General features: G+C 42.9%; 1 protein-coding gene across 1 annotated transcript in view; it reads right to left on the bottom strand.

Moving 5' to 3' along the window:
* Positions 1-508: 508 nt before the first annotated feature.
* GUCY1A2 (guanylate cyclase 1 soluble subunit alpha 2) overlaps positions 509-21,946 on the bottom strand; it is a 251,205-nt gene continuing 229,767 nt past the window's right edge. The window contains exon 6 of the mRNA XM_080817774.1: positions 509-889. Within this exon, the coding sequence (XP_080673900.1) occupies positions 682-889 (208 nt within the window). The 3' untranslated portion in view covers positions 509-681. The remainder of the gene's footprint in view (positions 890-21,946) is intronic.

The raw sequence follows: 21,946 nt of genomic DNA, 5'->3' as shown, positions 1-21,946 counted from the left end.
AATCTGTCTAAATGAGTGAAACTCTATTTGATTAGTAGGTTACAGTTACATAAGATACCAACTACACAGTGGCAGATTCGGAAAATGGAGTAATGTTGTGTGAAATGTAATTATCTAGGAGAAGAGAGATGTAGAAAAATAGGTAATATCCCTAAAATATTTTGCTGAGTTAGAGTTCTTCCTGCTGGGAAGTCGACCACACTGCCATGATATGTATGAAATGTCTGTTCAGAAAAACAAAATTAGAAAATAGTCCTCACATACCAGCTCACTAAATGGAGGACTATATCCTCAAAACTGGCTCTCAAAAGTGATCTAGATAACTGGGGAAAGATACCTGTATGTGTGACAAACAAGAAACACAGAATCTATTTATTAGTTTTGAAAGGGGGCCCCTACTTAAAATATAGATATATATGTGTGTGTGTGTGTATATATATATATGACCAAAAAACACTCACATGGATGGACACATCTCATTACCCCCCTTCCATTTTTTTTTTTTTTTAACTGACAGTCATTATCCACCTTTTTCTAGGATTATTGCCTAACATGACCCAGAAATTCCGCCGCTTGTTCTCAGGCAAGTAGTGGCAGAGAAACCCTCTCGTTCTACTCTCCCGTCATGACCCACGTTCCGGGCTTGTGCTTTTTGGAGGAGTCTTTGATCTGCAGTAGGTCTCAGAGGCTTGTCTCCCGGAGGAACATGGTGCCAATGTGGTAGGAAACTTTTTTTATCCTCGAGGAGGAAAGAGAAGGCTTTGGCTGCTTAGGACCAGTCCTTACCTCCAGGAAATAGCAGATCCCAGGGATTTCCTTTGGAAAGTTATCTGGAAGCTCTTCACGGGACCGAGGGATGAATGTGAAACTTTCTTCCCGTTTTAATAATCTAAGGAGAAAATACGGACAGTGTGAATCAAATAGACAGGGCCGATGAGAACGAATGGACAGAAAATGTAAAGGCTCGGGAATCTTAGCAGTGATAAGGCTCAAGTTAACACCCCTATTTCTTCGAGTAGATGTGGCCTTCGCAGGGCTCCAGATGCTAGGAAGTGCTTCTCAGGAAAGATACCTGCATGTTATTATAACAACAACCACCAAAATAAGCAGGGCCAGTTAATTTTTTTTTTTCAAGTTTGATTTTTACCCTAAACAATGAATGAAGGAAACCGAATAATGAAGTATTTATTTGAACATGTAGTATTTAACCTTTCTGTTTTTAAAACCTAACTAAATTCTGAAACACCCTTTTTATGTTCTGTAGACTCTCCATAGGCTTTAACAGTGTCTCCTGCCTGTCGAAGACCTCAGACACTCAGTCACTGAGCATCACAGACAACACTCATGCCTCGGAGTGTCTGCCGTAGCTGGTGACTGGTTTCTAGCAGTTTGTCTTTCGTGAGCTCCAGCATTTATGGGTCAGACAGCATGACTCTTCCCTTCTAGACACACATAAAGACTCTTTCTAGAAATACTAATGCTAGAGACTTAATCTTGTCCAGGCCCACGACACGTACGTTTGACTCCCAGACCTAAAATTGTGGCCAGCAATTCACCTTAATTCAGCAGCTCTTACGGGCTGCTGCTCACGGGCCAAGAACAATCTCCTACGTGTTCTTGGATGTACACTGTTGAACAGAACACCATGTTTTGTCAAGAGCGATAGAAATAAGGAATTAAAGAAGCAGAAAACAAAGACTGAAAAGCAAACAAAAGCCCGTAGTAATCCAGAAATTTACGATCTGTGTCAGCATGTGTCCAGCCATTTGGTAGCATTACAGGAGGGAAGAAAGCGAGCATGAAGGGGATGGAGAAGGGTAGGATGAGGTTTTGAAATCCTAAACTAAATGTTCAGGCTTTTATTTGGAAGGCACAGCGGAGCCAAACCCATCCTCCCCTTTTCCCTAAAAACAACTCCTTTTTCTAAGACAGGTGGACGTTCGCAGCAGTTGCAAGTTGTGTGTGTGAGCAGGGGCCCGGCGGGAGGAGCCGCAGAGAGAAGGCGGAGTGAGAAAGGCGGGAGGGCGAGGAGAGCGAAGGGCGTGTGGAACACAGTGTCACCACCCCCTTTACACTAAAAAGGGGAGAAATCTTTGAGTCTTCATAAAGATATCCAAAAACAACAGTTGGTAGCACTAAGAATTCTTATAGTAGGAGCGATCTATATTTACGTTTATGAATGGGAGTTGTGCCATTTTTCTTTATCAAGGATTTTTGTTTCAAGTTTTAATTGACCATTTCTTTGAAAGTATTCTACAATGATTACACTAACTTGGAATATAAAGAAACGAGGCGCTGATTTTTCAGAACTATTTCATCCATACAACCCTATCCAAAAATCTAATCATGCCCTTCTCTGACAAATTTATGAAGGGGAAAAGTCCAGAATCAGTTAGAGTGATTTGCTCACAGGAGCAGTGGGACAGCGAGGGCATTGGGACTAGAATGGGATTTGGTAACACCGAGTCAAGCTCAGCCCTACAATAAATAGTAAGACTACACTACGATCACTTTCTTTCACAAAACTGAGACGTAGGTGAGGCATTACTGATAATCAGAATGAAAGTCGTTGGTACTGTTTGCTTTCTCTTTTTACGGATGTCAGCTTTCTTTATGTGGAATATATAATCAATCATAAAATGCAGAGCTTCCTAAACAATAGCTAAATTTAGCATTGAATTCCACAATAATTTTCCTTAGCTCAAATAATGAGATGTGGCTGTCAATGGTGTCAGTCAACAGACGTGTTGAGTGCCGGTGACACGCTCTTAAGAGTCCTCCGAATGGAGGAGAGGGAGTGGGGGTGCACAGAACAAGTTAATACAGAACTAAAAGGGCAGGAAATACTGACAGGAACAAATCAGCAGCATTGCCAGGCAGCATACGGGAAAACATATGATAAAATCCAAAGGAATGAATTCTGTAGGGTCAATGCAGAAATGAGGACTATGGGTCTTAGTACAAAAGTCAAGAAGCAGGGCGCCTGGGTGGCTCAGTGGGTTAAGCCTCTGCCTTCGGCTCAGGTCAAGATCTCAGGGTCCTGGGGTCGAGTCCTGCATCGGGCTCTCTGCTCGGCAGGGAGCCTGCTTCCTCCTCTCTCTGCCTGCCTCTCTGCCTACTTGTGATCTCTATCAAATAAATAAATAAAATCTTTAAAAAAAAAAAGTCAAGAAGCAGAGCAATAAAGTTCACTCTCACCCGTGATAAAATAAGGCAAAACCCCCACCTTTTGAACAAACCTCCTTAAAGGACCAAGAACTAGGTAGGACTCTACATGAGATGCACTCTTCTCCCCTTACATGTTAGGCCATTTTTTCTCATGCTTTATTTGACTCACAAAGGTCTTTATATTTGGCTGTGATTAAGATGTTCAGACAGTGAGGACAAGCACCCAGCTGACGTCTCCGTTAGTACTTGTACATGACTGGTAAGACGGGGGCCCTAGCTGCTTCGGATGCCAGGACTTCCAAATAATTCGCTGCACTTTGGTAGGAAACTCTTCACAATGAGTTGATCTCTTGACATTTCCAATATGTCTCCTATCGACTCTGCTAAAATGACAAAGACAGCAGCTCCTATGGGGCTTTATTCTTTCCCAGCTAACCATTTTGGTATTAATAAACTAAACGCAGTTTAAATTTGAATAATATAAATGAGAGCACCTAAGGGTAAGTTGATCCAAGCTCCCGTGATGTCCGGGGTTTAGCAGCCTCTGTGTAAATGCGCACTCAAATGCAACATTCAGACAATTTCTGAGAGGCCGATCTGAATGAGCTCCTGGTGCGGCTGTGCAGGTCGTCAGGGGAAACATTTTACACAGCTTGCCTGGTGGTGATGAGTCGTGGGACTGAATAAATGATCAAATGTGTATACAGGGATTAGGAATTTATACCCTGATCACCCCAGAACCTCTGATCCCCTCTGAAATGCTTTATTAAGTCCAAGTCCCTGGGCTGGCTCTAAAGCTCTTTCTTCAGCAAGTCAGGACCGATAGGGAAGCTTGGATTCTACACAAATCTAAATTAATCCCCAGCTGGTTGATACACAACCTGGGAGTTTGGGCAACATGTTTAATAAGTATTTGGCAGCCACACAAATCCTGGCTCACCTGCCTGTCATTATTCTTCCTCTCAACAAAGTTTTTCCTACCAATTGATTTTCATGATGAGAATTCACTGCTGCTTTGGATCCCTGGATGCCCCCCACCCCCAGCATGTGCGGGGAGCGTAATACTTTGGAGGTCCATGGACCTGCACCCTCACTGCTACAGAAATGAAGCCCATTTCTGACTCACACAGTTCTTGTCCGCATGCCCACTTCTGCCTGTTTGCACCAAGCTCTGTGCTCTATCCTCTCTCTGTAAAGGGACCTGAAACTTACTCACACTGAGATACAAATGACCTAAATGTAATTTGCATTTTTAACACAGGACTCTGAGTTTTAAAAAGGTAACGGAATTATAACAGTGGCATTTCAGGTAACTTATTCTAGGATTTATTATCTTCTGCAGATCATACTTAAGTTGGCTTATATAAAGTACAGCTTGGTCCTCCATAGGGTAAGGTCAGAATTCAGTCTTTCATTCTTCTATACACTTCTATATAGTTGTACCAAATTACATACATTGATTTCATTGTGAATTAGGGTGGTGGTCTTGGCCATTTGCTATGTGCATTTCCCGTACGGCTCTAGACTACAGAATGAGGGAAGATAACCAATCATGCCGTTCCCTTCGCCCTCATTCAGTCTTTGCTCAATGAGTAGACACCATGGACAACTCCCTAGACACAGCGAACCTTGCTGAAATTAACACAGCTAGCTGCAGCCTCGAATAGGAACCAGCCAGTATACGCGGTCCTCTCAGACCTGCCTGTTTGATGTGAGATTGGAAAATCTTAGTTTCGACAACCAAAAAGGCCCATGTGATGTACAGAGCTCTCGGACAGTGACCACCCAGAATGCGACCCACCAGAGGGCTCACTGGCTTGGCTGCTAAGTACTGTATTACCAAAAGACGCCTCAAGACCAAGACAAGATAAAGTAGTAAAAGAGCTCAGGGCTGGAAGGAATACCTGGAAAGTGACCTTGTAAAGATTTTGGATGTCTGAAATGTCTTTGGATCACTCTCAGCTTGATTGGTTTCATTAGGCATTAAGTTCTTGTCTGGAAATTATTTTCCCCTCAGAATTTACTGCTAGAAACCCAGATGTCATTCTGTTTTCTATTGCAGTGGATATGACTTTTTTCCTTCTATGTCTCTTAGTCTGTCTCAGGTATTAGGAGAATTAATGACAATATATCTCAATATATATTTTTCTCTCTTTTTAACTGAAGTATAGTTGACATACAATATGACATTAGTTTCAGGTGTACAAGCCAGTGTTTGGACAACTCTACACGTTAGGCTATGTTTCCCACAGGTGTGGGCTACCATCTGTCCCCAAAGAAGGCTATTATCGTACCATTGACTATATTCCCCATACTGTACCTTTTACTGCCATGACTTATTCTGTAAGTGGAGGTCTGTACCTCCCACTCCCCTCTACCCCTTTTTGCCAAACTCCCTCCTCTATGGCAACCACCAGATGGTTTTCTGTATTTATGCATCTGTTTCTTTCTTTCTTTCTTTCTTTTTTGACAGACAGATCACAAGTAGGCAGAGAGACAGGCAGAGAGAGAGAGAGGAGGTAGCAGGCTTCCCGCCGAGCAGAGAGGCCCATGCTGGGCTCGATCCCAGGACCCCGGGATCATGACCTGAGCCGAAGGCAGGGGCTTTAACCCCCTGAGCCACCCAGGCGCCCCATATGCATCTGTTTCTGCTTTTCATCTTTATCCATTTTTTGATTCCACATGTAAGTGAAATCCTCTGGTATTGTCTTTCTCTGACTGACTTCACTTAGCAGAATACCCTCTAGGTCCACTCATGTTGTTGCAAATGGCAAGATGGCATTCTGTTATATCGCCGAGTGACACACACCCCACATATTCTTCACCGTTCATCTGTGGATACTTCTGGTGCTTCCATAACTTGGTTACTGTAAGTAACGCAGAACCATTGGAGTCTTCTTCGGGTAAATACCCAGTAGAGGAATTACTGGGTCTTACAGTATTTCTAACTGGAACTTTTTGAGGAAGCTCCACACTGCTTCCCACAGTGGCTGCACCATTTACATTCCCATCAACAGTGCATGAAAGATCTTTCACGTCCACATCCTCATCAACTCTCGTTACTTCTTCTCTTTGTAACACTAGCTCTTCAGACAGGTGGAAGGTGAGAACTCACCGTGGCTCTGATTTGCATTTTCTGCGTTATGAGTGATGTCCAGCATCTTCTCATGTCTGTTGGCTATCTGTGTGTCTTTCCTTTAAAAAATGTCAGATCTTCTGCACAGTTCTTAGTCATACTGTTTTCTGGTGTTGAATTCTGTATCTTTTGGATATTAATGCTTTATCAGACATAACATTTGCAAATGCCTTCTCTCATTCAGCAGGCGGCCTGTTGTTTTGTTGATGGTTTCTTTGCTGTGCAAAAGGTTTTTATTTTGGAGTAGTCCCAATAGTTTATTTTCGTTTCCTTTGCTCAAAGAGACAATCTAGAAAAAATGTTGCTCAGGCTGATGTCAAAGAGATTGCTGCCTACGTCTTCCATCTGAATGTTCTATGGTTTCAGGTCTCACATTGAGGTCTCCACTCCACTTTGCTTTTTTTTTTTTTTTAAAGGCAAGACCACCTTTTTTTTTTTTTTTTTAAGATTTTATTTATTTATTTGACAGAGAGAGATCACAAGTAGGCAGAGGCAGGCAGAGAGAGGAGGAAGCAGGCTCCCTGCTGAGCAGAGAGTCCGATGTGGGGCTCGATCCCAGGACCGTGGGATCATGTCCTGAGCCGAAGGCAGAGGCTTTAACCCACTGAGTCACCCAGGTGCCCCCATTCCACTTTGCTTTTATTCTTGTGCCTGGTGTAAGAAAGTGTTCTAGTTTCCTTCTTTTGTGTGCAGCTGCTCAGTTTTCCTAATAGAGTCTGTTGAAGAGATTATCTTTTCTCCAGTATATACTGTACATTAATTGACCATGTAAATGTGGATTTATTTCTAGGCTCTCTACTCTGTTCTCTCGATCTATGTGTCTCTTTTGTGCCACTACCATATAGTTTTGATTAGTGTAGCTTTGTGGTGTATCTTGAAATACTAGTTTTATAAATGACTGCAATTCTTCGTGTTCAGAATATGGCATTTTCGTTTCCACTTTAGTAAGTCCCTTTAATATTTCTGCTAAGGCATGTTTAGTGATTAAGTCCTTTAATTTTTCTTTCTCTGGGAAACTCATTTCTCTTTCACCGTGAATGATCATCTCACTGCGCGTCACACTCTCGGCCACAGGGCATTCTCCTGCAGCGCCTGAGACGATATCCTGCCCCTTCCTTCCAGCCTGCGAAGATTCTGCTGAAAAATCAGATGATGGGCTTCTAAAGTTTTCACAGTCCATAACTAGTTGCTTTTCCATAACTAGTTGCTTTTCCATCTTTATTAATCTGTGACATTTTAATGGTCGTTTCATGGTGTTGTCCTCCTTTGGTCCATGATGGGTCCAAGATGAACTTCCTTGGTTCATCTTGTTCGGAACTCTCTGTGCTTCCTAAACCTGGATGTAAAGCTATTATTTTATCAAACAATGTTTTGCTCCTTTCTCTTCTTTTTGTGACCCCCTATAATGCAAATCTTTTTTGACTGCCAAAGATCCTTACTTTTCCTCATATTTTAAAAGTTCTTTTTCCTTTTTTGCCGTTCAGCTTGGGTGCTTTTCATCTCCCTGTCTTCCAGATGCTGATCCATTTTTCTGCATCCTCTAATAACGCTACTCATTCTTTCTGGTGTATTTTGTATTTCAGTTATTGTATTTGTCAATTCCGGTTCTTTTTTATATTTTCTCTTTGTTGTTCTCATGGAGTTTATCCACTCTTCTCTCCAGTCCAGTGAGCATCTTTATGAACATTATTTGGAACTCCTTATCAGGTAGATGGCTTATCTCCATTTCGTTTAATTATTTTTCTGAGATTTTGCCTTATTCTTTCATTTGAAGCACATTCCTCTCCAATTTTTTGGATTTTCTGTGTTTGGTTCCTGAATCAGGCTGAACACCTACTTCTAAACCTGAAGGAATGATCTTTCTACGGTCATCTCCTGTGTACATTGTGTGCGCCTGGGGACTTTGGCGACCTGGTGGGAACTGTAGCTGTCACGGCCTGGGGGTTCCAGGGCATTCTGAGTTGGGGCCACCCTACAGGAGCAGCTGGAGCTGAAGCGGATGCAGGCTGGCGAGGGCCTAGGGCTCTCTGGCCAAAGGGCACGCTGGCCAGATAGCTGAAGCTGAAGTGGGTGCAAGCCAGGGCGTCCCAGTGCTCTCTGCACAAAGGGCGATCTGGCAGGACAGCAGAAGTGGTCACTGCTCGGGGAGGACCTGGGGCTCTTTAGGCAGAAGGCCCCTGGGAACACGGGTGAAGCGGAAGTGCGTACGAGGCCAGAGTCCTGGAGTGCCCTGTACCGGGGCCACCCTGGTGGGCTAGCTGGAGCCAGGACAAGTGTGTAACGGTGGTTCCCTGAGTGCCTTGCACAGGGGTGCCCTGATGGAGCGGGTGGATCAAGGCAGGTGTGTGGGAGGGAAGCGCCTGGGCCACTCCATGCAGAGGCCCTCTGCTCTGGCCTGCTGGCTGGAGCCGAAACAGGCATGAGGAGGGATTCCGGGGTACTCTGCTGGGAGCCAAAGTGGTGCAGACCTGGAACGTTATGGCCACTTTGCATCTGCCACCGCGGCGAGGTGGCTGGACCTACGGTGAGCGCTGATCGGGGCGTCTGTTGCTGCGTGCCATATGGGGGCGGCCTAGTAGAACAGGTGAGGCTAGCGTGGGCTTGATGCCGAGGAGTCACCGAGGTGGTCGCTGGCAAGAAGGCCCAGACAGTGCTCCTGCCTTTACCGTCAAGGTGTGTAAGGGGATAGGGAGGGGAGCTATGGTACCTCCCAGCCCCTTCCACCTGGAGAGAGTGCCAGCCGCTCCCCGGCGTTTGGCAGTGCTCTAGGGCCGGATCCCTTATACTCGAGGCGTTCTCTGAAACCACGTCTTTTTTTCCCTGTGCCTCCGGATCGCTGCGGCTGTAGTGGCCTAGGGATGCAGCTCCCACCGAGGCAGCGGACTGGCGGTGACACCCAGACTCTGTCCTGTCCGTGCCATCTGGTAGGAGACGGAAGGCGAACAGTGGCCCTCACCAGCCTCTCCACCCTATGGCAGGGGCCCGGGCTGGGTTCTGCTTCCTTTATATTCTCGGTCACCTTCTTCGGTCCCGTTCCTCCCTGCTGCAATTTGGGGGGTGGGGGGGGGGTGGGCAGTCCCTTCGTCACCGTGTCTCTGTTTCTCTTGCCGTTCTCCTCGGTGGTCTGTCCCTCGCTGAGCAGATGCTGTTCGGTCAGCCCTCGGTTCCTCCGGAGGAAGACAGGTGAGATGGCTGTAGGTCGGGGGCGCCCCTGGAGGAGGGGAGTGGCGTCTCCCTGCGCCTCCAGCTTGGTCCATAGCGCCCATCTGTGCACCTTTTTTACTCATTAAAATGACCCCTAGTGGAACCTTTTAATATAGCAAGTTCTATCTTTTAGGTCTGGAAAATTTGTTAATTCTCTGATGATTTCTTCGGCTTGTTCTCTATGTGTCCCTTCTCTGGATTTCTGCTTGGTCAGATACAGGACTCGGTGCTGCTTCCTCCATGTGTTTTCCTCCCTGACCTGCTCTACCTGCCGCGGGGCGGCCTTTAGGACGACCTTCTCATTCTTCTCTGGAATTTTAAAAGTTCATATATCACATTTTTAAGTTCCAAAGTTCACTCATGGTAAATGATTGTTTCTTTTTTGCTCTGCTGTGCTCTTAATTAGCATCTGAAACCTATGACAATACTAATCTTTTTATTGACTTTTGGCTTTGGTTGTTTCTCTCTGTATTGTTTCTGCTTCTCCAGATGTTTATTGGTTACTGTTTTCTTGTTTATTTTGGTCTTTCTTTCATGTTAAAAGAATTCAAGAAATGAATAATATGCGTGGAAGTCTCTTTCTATTTAACTGTGAGGCATTAAAACCTGATTGGAAGCTTTATGATAAATTTAGCTAAATTGTGTGGAATTGTAGGTTTCCCCTGACCGTGTCATTATGCTCTCTAAATATAAAGACATTTAGTGCCTTTCCTTTGGGCTAATTTGTCCGAGTACTAATGTTGCCATCACGCCCACTGCATTACACCTAGTTTTTAGCATTCTGGAAGCAGCACGGAGAACATGAGCTAGAAATCTCACTGTTCAGTATATGAACTTTTATTTAATCCCCTCTGGTCACCTGCATAAGTTTAGAGCCGTTTGGTTCAACATCTCAAGGAACACAGACCTCTTATATCCTTCTAGAGTCACCTGTCCTTTCAAATCTATTCTGAGTAATGGAGTTTCAGGTAAGCACATAACTACCCAGCTTAAAAAAAAAAAAAAAAAAGAAAAACTGTACTTCCCCAAATTCCTTGCAACTGTTTCTGTGTGATTATGAGGTTCGTAGATGTACTTGTCCAGTATTTGCACGGCAGAAGTGAAGTGGACTCCATCTGCCTTTCACAGCTATTAACACTGTCAAGATTAGAATTTTGCAGATGTCTCTAGTTCCTAGTTTCCCGAGTGTCATAAAATGGCCCAGTATCGGTGACTTTCTCACTTAACTTCCAAATCACTGGAACGGACGCGCAAGGCCTCTCTCTCGGCTCCTGATGTTCCGAGGCAGGTACGGCTGTGGCCGCGGCTCCCATGCTCACCTCAGGGGCTGGAGCTTGCCTGCCCGGCCGGTTCCGTATTTTAGGGGCATCATCTAGAGATCCTCAGTTTAGAATCTGCTCTTTTCCCCCTTTTACTGACTCTGTAAGCGTATCATTCATCGTATGAAAACTAGTCCTGCTTAAAATACCCGTGCGGTTTCTACTTGTTCTTACTCCGGAAACCCTCTCGGTTTTATGTTGCACTTGGTGGATTAATCCTGAAACTACTTCCTTTGTCTCATTGTGTGTGTGTGTGTGTGTGTGTGAGAGAGAGCGATGTGAGGGAACAGGGTGGCTCCTCATCTGTTCCGTTTTCACTGGAAGCTGCGCCGTGCGCTCTCTCCTCTCGTACAAAGTCAGACGCCCCTCGTGTACGCACCCTCCGTCTCGCCGGCTTCCATCCTTGTAAGTGTATGTTGGGAGAGGACTGTACTTCTTTTATATGCTTACCGTCATTTTACTGTTATTTCGGAAAAAATAATTGATAAATATCTCTCTGAGAAGGGATGTATTTGGACTCTATTATAATGACCCTGGACACTACGCCTTTGAACGCGGGCAAAGAATAGATGAAGATGCTTTGTGTTTTTCTAAGTGTCCTACAGGTCTTGAATTTTTCCTATTCATCTTCTTTCCAACTGAGCGGAGGAAACGCCAGTCTGCTCTGTATTTTAGCTTTGTGCTCCGCCGCTCCGTGATCTGCTGCCGTCGGAAGATCGGGCCGGTGAAACTACAGCTATTCAGCCAGGCCGACGGCCTAAAATCCCTTGAAATTCAATAATTCATGCTCTGGAAATAACACTCCACGTAGCTCACTGTGAGAGGAGAAGGATCTCACAAAATGTGTATGCATTTTAAGGTTACAGACACTAGAAATTGCAGATTTTGCGGCAATTCTATAGGATTATCAATTTATGGGCACTGAAATTCAGGTTAAGTTGTCAAAAACGGAAAATCTTCCCATATGTTCTCTGTACTCTGACGCTGTGACACATTTTCTCTGCAAGCTCCCAGAGTTAAATATTGACAGAAAGTGCGTCCTCTGGTTTCCATCGTCTGCATGCCTGGTGTCTCTGAGAGCGAGCACATTCTGCGTGCATTTGCTACTTATGTCCAAACAAATGCCTCTTAAATTCATGAACCCCAGGATGCTAACGATGATTCAGCCCCAGTGGATCCTGTGCACATTGTCAACTCTGACCTTTACCGGCCTAGAAACTCCATCTAACAGACCAAACACCACAGAGATTTAAAATTCAAACACTCAAAAGTTTCCCATGTCTAAAAGAAAAACTTTCGAAAGAGATGACAAATGAGAGTAGAACAGAAAACTGTAGTCAGCTCTTGTCAATTAAATAATTGCCTCACATTTTTTCACTTTTCTCTGACCAAAACTGTTTCTTAAAAACAAGCCCATCGTCACACTGGCCAGTCTGTACGGAAGGGACGGAGCAGAAACAACATATGCACATTTATTTTGAAAAAATGGACAATTCTCCGTTGATTTCATTATTTAAAAAATCATGACCGTGCTCAATTTTAAGGAAGTCTAGATTCTCTGTTTTAAATACTCCTGAACTGGGGCGCCCGGGTGGCTCAGTGGGTTAAAGCCTCTGCCTTCGGCTCAGGTCATGGTCTCAGGGTCCTGGGATCGAGCCCCACATCGGGCTCTCTGCTCAGCGGGGGGCCTGCTTGTGATCTCTGTCTGTCAAATAAATAAATAAATACTCCTGAACCAATCAGATGCAGAATTAGCCTAGATAAAGTGTAAGGAGACCTATCAAGAGTTTTAATGACTTCAGGCCCAAAAAAGGCAAGGCAGCATGAGGAAAATATTTAGAAGCTAAAAAAGGACAGCAAACTTCTTCCTTTTCCTCAAGAGTTTGACCTACGTCTTTTGAACAATATTTTATAGCAAACATTCCTCACAACCTCCCCTAAAGTCATGCTTCTCAAAAATACTACTTTTTATGGAGAGAAAGTATGGGAAGGGAGTAACAGAAATGACACAGGAGAAGAGGCCGGTAGGTGAACTACGTAAATCTGAGCTCTGAAATCTCAGCATCACTCCCCCCATGCAGATGACACAGGAGCCAATTAGCAAATAACCTTGGTTAAATAACTTAAATTCTCTGGTTCGCAAGTTCCTTACAGAAGAAGAAATATTTTGCTCTCAAGTATTTCAAAGCTTAGTGACGGCGCCGACATTGAGCGCAGGCTGAGAATCCACGGGTCATCCGGTTCCGCTGGGGGGGCTCTGGCATATGTGACAGGGCCGTATTAATGTTGCTGCCTCTAACTGGAATGGAGAAATGTAATTCTTGTTTTTCCTTTTGGGAAAACCATTAAGTCATTTGTCTTCAATGAGTATTTTTCTCTCATAAAACATAGTGTTCACTGTTTTGATCCTTCTATAGGGAATACAATGATCGATAAACAAGGCTGACCAGACAGCATAAAATAACAGCCCAAATACTTATTTTCCTTAAACATCCAGTGGCTGGTGTGGGTGAGCATTTAAATTTTTTAAAAATAGGAGGCTACTGGTAAACTACTAGATAGGAATTTTCTGAAGGTCTTTGACTATCTTCCCTCACAATGAAGTATCTTTATGAAAAGTAAGTTCACTGCAGGCAGCCAGAGTTAACTCTGGAGTAGAAACTTGAATTCTGACTCCCACATTGATTTAGCTGTGACTCCTTGTCAACTGATTTAATCAAAGTTTCACTTTCCTCTCACCTCAAAAAAAGACATTCATGGGCTTGCTGTGAAGATTAATGAGGTGATGATGTGAATGAATTGCTTCCAAAGAAAAAGTAATTCAAAAAACATTTGCCATCACCTTTTAAAGCTAAAAGATATTTTAGAGAGCATCTTGGTCACCACCGTCATTATACACATGAAGAGACCAACTCAGGAATTTCACCTTGCTTGCCCAAAATTACACCGCAAAATTAATCCCTGAACCAAGATGAGATTCCTAGCCTACAGCTCTGGAGAACTGGGTCTCGGTACTGTAGTAGGATCAACCTTCCACAACATGGTTTGTGAAGGTTTAACCTTGATGCTTTTAAATTAAGGATTACAATTTCGGAAGCAGTTGCAAGCGGATTGGGAAGTGAGGAGACGGCAGTCATCTTCACAAAAATTCCGTGTTTCTCAGAACCACTCCCTAATCTTCTCCTCAAGCAAAGATCTCCACTATGCTTTAAATGGGGAAGTGTAACGCAGGCCTCACGACGGACTGACTTCATGGTTCAAAACTTACCTTGCGCGGTGATGGTACAGCAGGGGGCCCAGTCGGGAAGGAGTCAGGAGCAGGGGAGGTCATGAGGGCGGACGCCCTTGTGGATGGGATTAGTGCCCTTACGGGAGTCGCAGGGGAGCTGGCTTCCCCTCTCTTTCCACGACATGAGGATAGAAGGAGAGGCCAGCCATCTGAGAGCCCTAAGCATGCGCTCACCAGAAGCAACCGTGCCGGTCCTTGATCTTGGACTCCAGCCTCCACAGCTGTGAGAAATACATTTCAGTTGTAACTTCCCAGACTACGGCATTGTTGCAGCAGCACGGAAGGACAGGGCCATAGTTCTAGGTAGCATTAGTCCTCGGATTTTTCCCTTGTTACTGGCAGAATGAACTACTCCCTCACTTAAGGAATGCCCCTATCCTAACGTCTGGAAGCTGAGTATGTCACAATACTGGCCCAGGTGAATTAAGGTTGCAGGGTTACCCAGTGGACCTCAAAGTGGAAGAGGGAGGAAGAAGAGTTCGATTAAAGACCTGTGACAACAGAAGCAGCATCAGAAAGATGCGAGGTTCCCAGCTTTATGATGGAGGAGGGAAGCAGTGAACCAAGGAATACAGATGGTCTTGATTATCTCCTAGAACTTCCAGAAAAGAATGCAGCCATCGTGACAACCTGGTTTTAGCCCAGTGAGACCCATGTTAGAATTCTGTTCTGCAAAACTGCAAGATAATAAACTTGTATCATTTAAGCAAAAAGTCCATAGTAATCTAGGTACCTCTGCTTAAATCTGGGGATTTGCCGAGAAAATAGGTATTTTTTTTAAAAATCACATTACTATAACTTAGTCATCAGGAAGAGGTCTTTGCTAATAAAAACTTGAATAAGCTGATTGCTAGCTCAGTTCTGAGTCATGGCTTAAAATGGCTTTGGCCAAATTATCAGACACACCGTTTCTTTGGGATTGCCACATGAGGCCTGTAATCCAACTCTCACACATCATCCAACATGGCTAAACTTACACAACGAGACTCCAGCCCAGTAATAAGATGATCTGTTCCTTCATGTACACAACAGGATGGACTTCCGGGCCCACACGGCAATGCGGGAAAACCCTGAACTCACCTCCTCCACGAACACACCAGGTCTACACCTACTTACAGAGCATTTCCTCCCACAGAAGAACTGCAGGCTACCGAACAGCTTCTGCACATCAGAACACAGACCCCAGAGAGAAGGGCAAGAGAACCAGAGACATGGTAAGGAAGGGAATCCCATCCCACCGCTGGGAGCTGCCGTGGGGAGGAACAGTATTGAGGAACACCGAGCACCCGATATAAAAGGGCACCTAGAATACAAAGCAACCAGTCCTAGAAGCCTGCCAAATTGCAGGGGCGGGAGAGGGGAGGGTGCTGCTGGAACCCCTTCTGGTTTGGAGGGGCTGAAGGGCATCACTGTTTCTGCTCCCCTCCACCTTGAGAGCAGCCCTGGTCAGTGCTCGCTACAGCTCGAGGCATCCTGCCAGGGTGACACAGGTGCAAAGCATCCTGGGCTACTCCAGGCCTGCACCACTCTGGCTCTAGAGGGCGTGCCGGGGTGCCTGCAGCACAGAGTAACACAGCACATCCCAGCCTGTGCCCACCTAGGCTCCCAGCAACTCACCAGGGTATCTTCTATGTAGAGCAACCCAGGAACCCCCAGCCCTTGCACGCTGCGGACAGCACCCTGTGCAGAGAGCCCAGCCTTGCACCCCCTTCAGCTTCAGCACTCCTACCTGGGTGTCCTTTGTGTGGAGAGGCCCAGGATTGCCCCCCTCTGCACCCACTTCAGCTCCGGCTGTCTTGCCCGGGCACTCTCGGCAGAGAGCCTGGAACTGCCTCGGCCTGCTGCGGCAGCGCCATATAGCCCGCCAGCGATGCCCCAGCCTGAAGTGCCCCGAGATCCCCCGTCCATCAGAGCCAAAACTCCAGCCCGCCTAAGTTACCAAGCACATGCAGTTTACACAGGACACCAGGATACATAAGACCATTCCTGCGCATATAGGAGAAGTAGCTGTAAACATAGAAGATCCAGCAAAATAAGGAAAGAGCAAAATGTTGCAAATGAAAGAACAAGACAAAACCAAAGAAAAAGAACTAATAGATGGAGACAAGTGATCTAATTGAGGATGGGCAAAAAGATGCTCACCGGACTGGGGAGAATAGTGGATGAACTCAGTGAGAACGTGAAGAATAGAAAATATACAAAAAGAACCAACGTTGAGAAATACAGGGAAGCAACAGTACATTAGAGGAGGCAGAAGAACAGATCAGCTCTCGGGAAGATAGGCTACGGGAGAGCACCAAAGCGGAACTACAGTAAGAAAGAAGACTTAGAAAGGGAAGTGAGGATAGGTTCAAGCACCTCCAGGACAACAAGTGAACAAACATTCACAGTACAAAGGTCCCAGAGTGAGAAAAGACACAGAAAGACTAAGAATTTCCCTAAGCAGGGAAAGGAAACAGACATCAGGTCCAGGAAGCACACGAATCCCAAACAAGCTGAACCCCAGGAGGTGCGCACCACGAAACCCGAGGAGAGAATCTAAAACCGCACGTGACAAGCAGCTGGTTACAGACCGCAGAAGCCGCTTTTTTCTGGAGGAACTCTGCAGGCCAGAGGAGACTGACAGCACATAGTCAAAGCGTTAAAAGGAAAAAACCCAAAAAACCGACTACTAAGAATGCTCTACACGGCAAAGTTATCACTTGGAATAGAAGGAAAAATAGCATTTCAGGCAAGAAGAAATTAAGGACTTCATCATTAAACACGTCTTAGCAGACATGTTAAAGAAAAGGCCAAAATTATGAAAGGAAACACTTTCATGTACCCAAGCTAACATACAGTAAAGGAGGCAGAGCAGTAATTTATAAAGCTAGTACGATGGTTCAGAAATAAAAGTAGTAAAATCAGTAAAGACCAGTTAAGGGGACTCAGAAAATTAGATGTCAAATAGGACAACAAATACATGAACTGTGGAGGCCAGCAGTAAAAATGAAGTTTTCAGAATGTGTTAAACTTCACTGACCATCCGTGTAACAGAGACTGCCATATGCTTAGGGTATCATATACGAGCCTCACGGTAGTGAAAAAACAAAAACCTATAATAGATACAAAATACAGCCAAGCATGACACTAAAGAAGTCACCAATCACAAGAGAGCAAGAGAAGAGAAAAGCTACAGAGAACTACACAACCACCACAAACCAACTAAATGCCAGTAAGTACACACCTACCAATTGTTACTTTAAATGAAAATGGTTGAAATGCTCTAAACATCCAGGGTGACAAAACGGATGAGAAAACAAGACCCACCTATATGCTGTGTACAACAGTAGAGAGACAAAGAAGGCAGTAAGTACTGGTAAGGAATATAATAAATGTAAACCTCTGTGCATTCACAGAGCACCTACATACATAAAGCAACTATTAACAGACATAGAGAGAGAAACTGGCCATAATCCAGAAATAGCAGGGGACTTTAACACCCCGCTTACATCAATGGACAGATCATTTAGGCAGCAAATAAATAAGAGAACAGTGTCTCTAAATGCCACATTAGACTAGACAGACTTGACAGATATACACAGAACACTCTATCCAAAAACAGCACAACATAAATTCTTTCCAAGTGCACAGACCATTCTCCACGACAGATCACAGGTTAAGCCACAAAACAAGGCTCGAAAATTTAAGAAGACTGCAATCATACCAAGTCTCTTCTCTGACTGCACTTACAAGAAAAAAAAAAATAGAAAAAACACAGACACATGGAGATCAAACAACATGCTATTAAATAAAAAAATGGATCAGTAAGAAATCCAAGGAGAAATTAAAGAATACGTGGAGGCAAATGAAAATGAAAACACGATGGTTCCAAAATCTGTGGGACACAGTGAAAGCTCTTTTAAGATGGAAATTAACAGTGAGAGAGGCCTACTTCAAGAAACAGGAAAAACCTCAAAGAATCTAATCTTACGCCTGTAGGAACTGGGAAAAAAAGAATAAATAAAGCCCAGAATTAATAGAGGAAGGAACTAATAAAGATCGTAGTGGAAACAGTAAAAAGAATATGAGAAAAGATCAGTAAAAGAACTAATTCTTTGAAAAGATAAACAAAACTGCTAAGTCTTTACTCAGACTCATCACGTAAAACAGAGCGTGCCCAAATAACGAAATGAAACTCAGAAAGGAAAGAGGAGAAATAACAACCTACACCACAGAAAGAATTTTAAGAGACGCAGCCAAAAAAATTACATGGCAATAAATTGGACAACCTAGACAAATGGATAAATTCCTCAATGTATACAATCTCCCCAAAGTGAATCACAGTGAAATAGAAAATCTGAACAGACTGATTACCAATTCAATTTTCTTACGAATAAAAAACAAAACAAAATGTTGAGGTAGATTCAGAGATTAATTCTACCTCACATTTGCAGAAAGGTAATGCCTGTTCTCAAACTATTCCAAAAAGTAGAGGAATAAGAAAAACTTCCAAATATATTCTACAAGGACAGCATTACCCTGATACCAAAACCAGACAAAGACTCCACAAAAAAGAAAATTACAGGCCAATATCTCTGATGAATGTAGATGTAAAAGTCCTCAAGGTGACATTAGCAAGCTTCATTCAACAATATATTAGAAGGCTCATTCACCAGGATCAAGTGGGATTTATTTCAGGGATTCAAGGATGGTTCAATATCTTCAATCCAATCTGTCGATACACAACAGTTACAAAGTGAATGCTCCTCTTGGTAGATGTAGAAAAACATCTGATGAAATTCTACATCCCTTCATGATTCAACTCTACAAAGTAGTTTTAGGGAGAACACACTTCAACAACAACAACAAAAGGCCATATATGAAAAACCCACAGCTTATATCATACAAAATGGTGAAAAACTGAGAGTTTTTCCTCTAAGATCAGGAACAAAACAAAGATGTACACTCTTGCCACTTGCATTCAGTGTAAAGTCCTAATGACACTATCAAACAAGAAAAATAAACAAAAGTCATCCAGATTAGTTAGGAAGAAGTAAAACTGCCCCTACTGCTGAAGACATGATACTATATATAGAAAACCCTAAAGACAACACCAAAAGCTACGAGAACTGTTAAATGCATTCAATACAGTGGCAAGAGACAAAATTAACAGAGAAATCAGCTGCATTTCTATACTCATAACAAAGTAAGAGAAAGAGAATTCCATTTACATTTGCACCAAAAAGAATCAAATACCTAGGAATAAACTCAACCACGGAGATAAAAATCCTATACTCTGAAAAACATAAAAAAGCAATCTAAAGCAAATCCAAAGCAATCTAAAGATCCAGTGCAATCCCTATCAAAATACCAGTAGCATTTTCTCAAAACTACAACAGATTGTCTAAAATTTCTATGGAACCACAAAAGACCTTGACTACCCCAAATAACCTTGAAAAAGATCAATACTGGCATAGATTTAAAGATCTACTATAAAGCTATAGTGTTCAAAACAACACAGATCAATGTAACAGGAAGAGACTCCAGAAATGTATGGAGCTGATCTGTGACAAGACAAGTATACATACAACGGGGTAAAGACAGGTTCTTCAATAAAAAGGACTAGGAAAACTGGACCACTTTCTTACATCATACACAACACTCAAAATTCACTGAAGATCTAAATGTGGGAGACAACCCTATAAAACTTACAGAAGAAATACAGGTGGCAGTCTCTTTTATGTCAGCCTTATTAACATTTTTCTAGATATGTTTCCTCGGGCAAAGAAGACAAAATCAAAAATAAAGTGGCAGAACTATACAAAAATAACCTTTTGCACAGTAAAAAAGGCAACCTACTTGCTGGGAGAAGGTATTTGCGAATGATATATCTAATAAGGGTTAGTAACAAAAATAAAGAAGTTACAGAAGTCACCATCAAAACAGATCTGATTTCAAAAACTGGCCAGAGGACCTGACTGGACATGCTTCGGAAGAGCACGAGAAGTAGATCAGTTGTAAAATGAGAAAAGCAAAAATCGTTTGAAGGTTAAGGAAAATTTCCTATCACTGTAGTTATAGAGTCTTTTGCTTAGGCCAATTGATAACTCATGCCATTTCAAAATCTGCTAACACTAGCCTGAATATAATCAATTATTATAGTTTCGCAGATCAGTGACATAATGAGAGGTGTTCCTCATGTGTGCACTACTGCAAAACTGGGATAAGTAAGAATAAAGATGGGTATAAACTTCACATTTATTGGAGAAAAAGGGGGAAAATATCAAACATGGAAAACTAGAAACTCATTAACTATTTTTTTTTCCAGAAATAAAATGAGGAATAAACTGCTCTACGTGAAGAAGGAATGGTCCTTGGCCATTACTGGATGCAACAAAGATGACTCACTTGGGAAAAGTCTAAAAAATGAAGACTTATCATATAGAAGTTATCACTTTGATTTTTAAAACTTTATTCCTTATGTCTAAAAAATTTTGAGAAAATACCCAATTATTCCAACTCTTGTATAAGAAACTCAATTTGTCTGATAAGAAATGTAAAGTGACTTAAGTAATTACATGTAAGTAATAATATTCATAGGAACACACTTTGTAATGGTTAAAAATTAGGAAAAAAACAAATGTTGATCAACAGAGGAACAGACAAAAAATACTAGAATATAACGGAAAGCTGTATAATAAAATGATGAACAAGTCTCATCATAGCACTGACCTTAAACATACAAAATTTTGTTTAAATAAAAACCAATGTTAGAGAAATGTTCCTATAATGAGATATCCCATATAAATTAAAATATATAAAATTCTATTGTGTATGGGTATTTCTGAGAAAGTTAATGCATAGAACAGTAACCTTTAAACACACCAAAATCATTAGGGTGTTTGTCACCATGGAAGGGAATAAGAATTCCAAAGGCTGGGGCAAATACAGTAAGTATTAAACCAGTGCTGGTATCATGGGTATTACTCCTGTTAATTTTTAGTGCTTCAAAATATTTATAAAAGTTCATTGATTTAAAAAAAATACTATTTCAGGCAAAATGTATTTGGAATGAACAATACAGAAAATTATTTCAGTTTATCATAATGTGCAAATAATCTATTCAGTGTTTATCGTATAGTCTTACTAAAAATAAAGTCAGTATAAACCTCTCTGAAGATTTCAAGGTAATACCAATATTTGAGACGATATTGGATGTTCTATGGGATTTAATTCAGGAAAGAAAACTGGAAATTTCAAGCTCTCATGAGCTAAACTTTCCATTTAATTTTTCAAATTTCCATTTGCTCTAAAAAAGTGCAACCTGCCTCCTTATAGAGGATGTCCCCGAGAATTCAATCCTGGTGTTTAACTTGCAGTGTCCTTGGAAAGGGGAAGTACTTCTGTACCGGCAGTGATGAACAGAACAATTACACCCGACCGAGCCGTGCGGGTTAGCATGGACTAAACCAACAGAAGATACTCAGTCACACCAAGATCACCGCCAGGACTCAAGGCGCGTTGTTTTTAGTGGTGGCCCAGATCTACGTGGATGTCAAAGGTCAGTGAGCCCAACTGCTCTTCCAAAGTGTGGGAAGACGAGTAGAAACAGCAAAAGGATTCCGCAGTATCCTTAAGCTGTGCCCCCATCAGTGCAATGGGGATAAGATTACCTGCTCTCAATCAGTGGCGTGCTGGCCCTCTGCACGCCCTAAGCTGGTCTCCCTTCTACAACCTCGGTGAATTTTAAGGCACAATCTGGTCAAGTCATTCCTCTGCCTAAAAGACTTCAGGAACCTGGGGGGCTCACTCGGTTCAGCCTCTGTCTTCAGCTCAGGTCATGATTCC

Source organism: Martes martes (genome assembly GCF_963455335.1).
Source record: "Martes martes genome assembly, chromosome: 10".
NCBI classification, from domain to species: Eukaryota; Metazoa; Chordata; class Mammalia; order Carnivora; family Mustelidae; genus Martes; species Martes martes.
Note: the sequence above shows the minus strand (reverse complement) of the source record. Positions and strands in the feature narration are given on the sequence as shown.